We start from the raw sequence: 6,140 nt of genomic DNA, 5'->3' as shown, positions 1-6,140 counted from the left end.
CCCGGCGCACCCCAAAAGCTGCTCGCTCCGTCCCCCACCCCTGCCACCCCTTCGGCTCCTCCACTTCACCCTGGTTTTCCTGGGATCGCGTCTTCTGGCTGCTTTTTCCTCCCCGGACCCCTCAGCGCTCATTTTGGGGTGCTCCAAGGCCCTCGGTGGGCCTTTAGGGGTGTCCCTGAACCCGCCCGTTTGCTTTTTGGGGCACAGCCCGGCTTTTGGGGTGCCCTGTCTTCCTCGGTGCGCCTCTGGGGACACCCCGGACCCCGCGGTGTGCTTTTCGGGGTGCCCCAAGCCCCTCCGCGCACCCCAGACTCCCCCTTTTGCCTCTCGGCGTGCTCCAGCCTCGGCGCCGTCCTGACTGTTCCCTCACAGCCCACCCCACGGAACACCCCGAGCTCGTGAGGGTGACGCGGGGACACGTCCCCCCAGGTGCCACCCGCAAAGTCCGGGGACGCGGCCGAAAGCCCCACGCGGTGAATTCACTTCGCTTCAACCCAGGGCGAGAGGAACAAGACTTTATTTGGAAAAGGAGTTAACCTCGACTCAAAATCACTCCGAGGGCGGGGCGAGACAAACATCGCGAGCTCAATCAGGGAACACCGCCAGAGGCGTCGCGTTCCCGCGTTTGCCGACGCTTTGGCGACGGGTTTCCCCCCCAAAATTTCGTCTTCTTTCCTGTTAATCCCCCCCACACACACGTGTAAAAATAAAAAAGACCGAACGCGGACCCACAGCGTGCCTGGCACCTACCAGTCCTCACAGGGTTACAAACGAGGGTCCCGAGCGCTGCCCGTCCCTGCCTGGCGCCGGGGGGGAAAAAAAAAAAGGCTCTTCCTCCCACGGGGAGCTCAGTCGGATTTCTCCTTCTCCTTCATGTGCAGGAAGACGATGCTGAACATGAAGAGGCCAACCATCATGGAGAAGGCGCCGGCGTAGTACGGGTACGCCGAGGGGATGAAACGTTCGTACTGCGTGTGCTGGAGGGGACGCACGGACACCTGGGAGGGGAGAGAGCGGCCCCGTGAGTCCGGCGGCCCGGCCACCCTTCCCTCTCCGGCGAGTAACTCCCACCGCGCGTACCTGGGTAGAGGAGTAGAGGTGGGTATAGCCCAGCCGGTTGTAATCCACTTTGAACTGAAACACTCCGTAGACGTCCGGCAGCTTGAACCGCACGCTGTATTTGCCGCCTGAGAAAGAGACGGCGGCGAGGTTCGGGCGACGCCAGAAGGTGTGGAAGCCGAGCGGCGAAAACGCCCCCAACGCGGGGCTGGGGCGGCGAGGGAAACCTACCGTTCCTCTTCAGGAAGGTCCGCACGAAGGGATCGATGCGGACGAACTCCAGCTGAATATCGTCTCCGTCGAAGGGGACCCACTTGCCGTCAGAAAGCTTTTCGATTACGATGCTGTACTCCTGGAACGAAGCCACAGCGCGCAAAGTTAACGAGCGATGCCCGAAAACGAACCTCGACCCATTCCGAGTTCATATTCTCCCAAATTCCTTTTCCAAAGCAGCTCCCGCGTCCCCTTCCTGCCCGCACCGCAGGCTCCGAGCAGGCAGCCTTACCACGAGATCGGTGACGGTGTAGGCATTGGGAGGCGCGAGTTCCCCCACGCGGTGGTGGGACACCGCTCCGACGCGCAGCACTCCCTCCTCCTTGAACACCCAGCGGGACAAGGCAACAGCCAGCTCGTAATTTCCTGTCTGCGAGTATCTACGGACGAAGGAAGGCTGAGAAAGGATGGCAGCCGCGCCGGAGAAACACACCGCGTGCCGAAACCCGAACCATTAATAGATGTGAAAGCAACAAAAAGCCGGCCGGGGTTAAAGGAGGGAATTGCTTCCCAAAGCCCTTTGTTCCACGAGGCCAAAGGAACGCGTCACCCCCGATTTCATTCCCGCTTTCTGCTGTTCCCCGTCAACATGAGTATTTGCTGCCCGTTTCCCAGGACTTTCTTCATCGAAGAGCTCCCCAAATGTTCCTTGGCCAGGGACGCCAGGAAGCCAGCGTACCTCTTGGAGCCAGGGGTAGCTTTCTGCACGGCCGAGTTGAAGAAGGCGTCGCTAAAGAAATCCAGGGAGCCACTGAAAACAACGCGGGCGTTGTTCCGGGCTTGGAGCCCCGCGATCAGAAGGGTGTTCTTCCCGACCGCGTGCGGGTACTGAAAAGGAACGCGTTTAGAAAGGCGTTTAGCCAATTCGGGGATGATTAAAGGAGAATTAATCTCCGGTTTGCTGCGGGGTGGAACAGTCTGACTGCAGCCAGCACAGTCCGCAATTAACTAGGAACCAGGAAGCTCAGAATAACCGGTAAGGGATTCACAGCTTCTGCCCTCTCCGGCTGGAATGAAACCAGGAGATAGGCTTTGATCTAGGCTGGCCTTTCTTCCAAAGCATCCCTCACGCGGGACGTTTTTCCCACCGACAAAAAGCAGAGAGGAAGATTGCCAGGGCAACGTCGGAAAGCAGACGCCAGCCTGACGCTTTCAGGAAAAAAAATAATAAATCAATCAATCCGGAGACTAAACACTCGAGGATTTTTCCAAGCTGCTGAAACGTGAGGGACTTTAATCGTAGAAGTATAGCCCAGAAGAGGGGAAAAAGTAACCGAGCGTACCTGAGTAATAGGCTTATCCGGGAAGAAGGAGTACGAGGTAGAAGAGCCAGTCAGGATGTCCAGCACCAGCGGGTTGTCAGGATCAGCCACCATCCTTGCAGGGAGAGGCGCGGTGAGCGGCACGAAGACCCCCCAGGGTCGTCGTCATTCCCCCCCCCCCAGGAACACGCAGCCGCCAACTCAACCGCGCCAACCTCCTCACCCTTCGGATGTGGCAAGACAACTGCGCACACCGAGAAATGACGTATTTTCCTCAAGATACATAGTCAAGCTTCGCTAATTTACGTTAAGAATCATTCCTAAGTCAACAACTAAGCTGCTTTGGAGACGTTCTTTTCATCGTTACCTGAAACCAAGAGAGGTCGCTCGTGTTAAGAGTCACAGCCGGCTAACCCTACGCTTACCTCGCAGCAACACCGGTACGTTTGCTCCGCTTCCCCAACACCGGCCAACCCCGCCTCGCTCCCCACGCCGCGCTGCAGGTCGCTTACCCGACTCCTCGGAAAAGGACGGGGTTCAGCGCCGCTTTCCCCACGATGGTGGGGGCCTTCAGGAGATTTTCAGCGTCTGCGACTATGAGCGTGTGCTGGGAGAAACCGGAGAGATCGGCGTGAACGCGCTGCACGGGCAGGGGGGGTGACGTTTGCTGGGTTCTAACGGCAAGCAACAGCTTCTCTTGTTACTTGAAAGTTAACTTTGTTTTTACAGACAATTAAAACCGAGCGGCTGTTGGGTGAACGTTACAATTCAATTAAAAAGCAGAAAACCAGCATTTTTTTTTTTGTTTAATTATGATCGAATTAAATTAAGGCTGATACTTAAGGAAATGTAAACCACCTTTTGATAAAGATAGCAAGACCTACGGTATTTTACTTCCCCATATTTATCCACTTGCATCCTTAAACGAGGACAACATCCATATATACTGCTTAGTTAAATTTAAATAAGAAAATTAGCAGAGTATATTAAGTTCAGAGCTTAATATAGGTTTTAATTTTAAAGTACTGGATGACACTGGGGGGGGGGGGGGAACTGACCATGGCAACGTGTACATTTCTATACTGGTCTCTGGGACTGAAAATCCCCCTTCCCTCACCCAAAGCGTCGCACTCGGTGTCCGGAGCGCTTCACCCACAGGTGAAATCCCCCCCCACACTGCTTCAAAACCACCATTAATCGTGGTGTGGCTGCCCGAGACACGGTGACAATTTGGTATTACTCAGGGCGGTGGAAAGATCAGACCCGGGACATTCAGAAAGATGGATTTGAGGGCAAAGACCCCGAACGAGCACAGCTTTGTAGCGTTATGTCACGCTGCCAAGCAGAACTATTTATGACTTTCTTGGGAGGAAGCTGAGGAAACAGAGAACGGATGGAAGAAAAAAAGGGTAAACAAGGACAGAAGATTCATCCCCAAACCTTTACACTGAAGTTCTCGTTAAAAAAAAAAACCCAAAACGTGCAGGCAAACCCGTTTACCTGGCCGGGGTCAGATATATCGTAGTTGTGATGGTCGATGACAGCTGTCCTTTCCTCATCAAACTCGATCCCACACTCGCTGCCCAGCTCTCGCAGCGGGTCGCCTGGAAGGACAAACGGATTCTGTTAGGCAGCGCGTTCGGGACGCGACGCCACTCTCAGCACTCAAAATAAAAAGTAAATTCAGCTTAGAGTCACGCGATCGACACTACGAGCCAAACCCCGAGGAGCAACACAACCTCTCCCAGCTAAATTCCCATTCAAAATGTGGGAAGAAAAAAAATTGGCTATTTATCACCCATTTCCTTACAGTACAAACCTTGAGGTTCACAGTGAGAAACAAGAAACTGTGTTTTCTCACCATTTTTGTTGCAGGAACTCAGAGAAGGATGAATAAACTATTTGCTCATTGCAGAGCGAAAGCAGTGTAGGAACCTGTTACAAGAAGTGGCTGAAGCGTGCTAATTTGCTCTGACGAGCGTTTGTACTTACCGATGTCCGAGCTGGCGGCGACGAGGACGCTGCCACCGCCGTCGATGAAAGCGGTGATGGTCTCCACGTTGATGTTTCCACCAAAATCTGAAAGCGCACGCCAGAAATTCGTGACTGGCTCTCAGAAATAATACCCCGGCAGAATTAAACCACGGCAAAACACCAAATCATTTTTATCGTGGCTGAAAGAACCACCATTAAAGGCCTGGAAGCATCCACAGTTTGCTGCTGGGTACAAGACACAAAGGATAACGTCTACAGCGCAAGATTTAATTAAAATTCACAAAGCAGTCGGAAATCCCCTTCCAAAAATGCCACCAAGCTTCAAAAGCGCTTGAGTTTTCCCCTCCTGTGTTTACCTTCTATGGATGGTGAGAAGATGATCAAGTTGTCATACAGAAATTCTCCATATTTTATCAGGGACAGCCCCGCATCATCCGCTGTCCGGAAAGTGAGATCGAAGCCCCTGTCTGCAGCCACAAAACAAACCTGACAACTTTCGCGTTTCACGAAATCGACACGTGCAGCAGCAAAGCAGCATCAAGATCCCGAGTTTTATTTCCCCAATAAACAGCGGTGTTTTGGAAAAAAAAGGCACAGGGGCTTTGGGGCTTGGTTTTATGTGCCCCTTTGTTTAGGAGCCCCTTTGTTGCAAGGACACCTCGTTGACACCCATCAAGTGGGGACCAACACTGCAGGGGACCCAAACTACAGGCGTGGGTGTGTGGGGGAACAACCCTGATCTCCTCCCTCAACCCAAGCAGGGGACCCCAAACACCCCCTTCTTCCCCAAGGAACCCCAACCTCCTCCCTCGGTCTGATCAGGGGACTCCAACCGCCTCCCCTCCCTCCCAGGAGACCCCAACCTCCTCCCTCGGTCTGATCAGGAGACTCCAACCTCCTCCCTCAGCCCGGCCAGGGGACCCCAACCGCCCCCCTCACCCCTAATCTCCTCCCTCAGCCCGGCCAGGGGACCCCAACCGCCCCCCTCGCCCCTAATCTCCTCCCTCAGCCCGGCCAGGGGACCCCAACCGCCCCCCTCGCCCCTAATCTCCTCCCTCAGCCCGGCCAGGGGACCCCAACCGCCCCCCTCGCCCCTAATCTCCTCCCTCAGCCCGGCCAGGGGACCCCAACCGCCCCCCTCGCCCCTAATCTCCTCCCTCAGCCCGGCCAGGGGACCCCAGCCGCCCCCCTCGCCCCTAATCTCCTCCCTCAGCCCGGCCAGGGGACCCCAACCGCCCCTCCTCAGCCCCAGGGAACCCCAATCTCCTTCCCTCAGCCCGGCGCGGGGGCCCCAGCCGCCTCCCCGAGCCCTACCCGCCAGGCTGCGGAAGAAGAGCGAGTGCGTGTCCCGCAGGTTGCCGTTCTCCAGCAGCACCAGGGTGCGGGGCCCCCCCTCAGCCCCGGCCGCCGCCACCGCCAGCAGCCACCACAGACGGAGCGCGGCCGCCGCCATCTCGCTCGCCGGCGCCAAGCTTCCCCGGAAGCGGCCGGGCGCGGGCGGCCAATCAGCGCCAAGCGCCGCGCCCACGCCTTCCAATCACCGACAGACAG

General features: G+C 56.2%; 1 protein-coding gene across 1 annotated transcript; it reads right to left on the bottom strand.

The window, feature by feature from the left end:
• Positions 1-501: 501 nt before the first annotated feature.
• On the bottom strand, positions 502-6,042 carry DDOST (dolichyl-diphosphooligosaccharide--protein glycosyltransferase non-catalytic subunit). The gene is made up of 11 exons (XM_076356357.1): positions 5,904-6,042; positions 4,946-5,056; positions 4,587-4,673; positions 4,095-4,198; positions 3,107-3,201; positions 2,616-2,709; positions 2,012-2,160; positions 1,565-1,712; positions 1,291-1,411; positions 1,081-1,187; positions 502-998 (listed from the first exon to the last, which is right to left on the bottom strand). Exons 1-11 carry the CDS (start codon positions 6,040-6,042, stop codon positions 849-851), a joined length of 1,305 nt encoding a protein of 434 aa, XP_076212472.1. The 3' UTR covers positions 502-848.
• Between the last annotated feature and the right edge of the window lie 98 nt (positions 6,043-6,140).

The sequence above is a fragment of the Aptenodytes patagonicus genome, chromosome 19 (genome assembly GCF_965638725.1).
Source record: "Aptenodytes patagonicus chromosome 19, bAptPat1.pri.cur, whole genome shotgun sequence".
In the NCBI taxonomy this organism is placed as follows: Eukaryota; Metazoa; Chordata; class Aves; order Sphenisciformes; family Spheniscidae; genus Aptenodytes; species Aptenodytes patagonicus.
The sequence above is the reverse complement of the archived record's forward strand: the minus strand, read 5'-3'. Positions and strand labels throughout refer to the sequence as shown.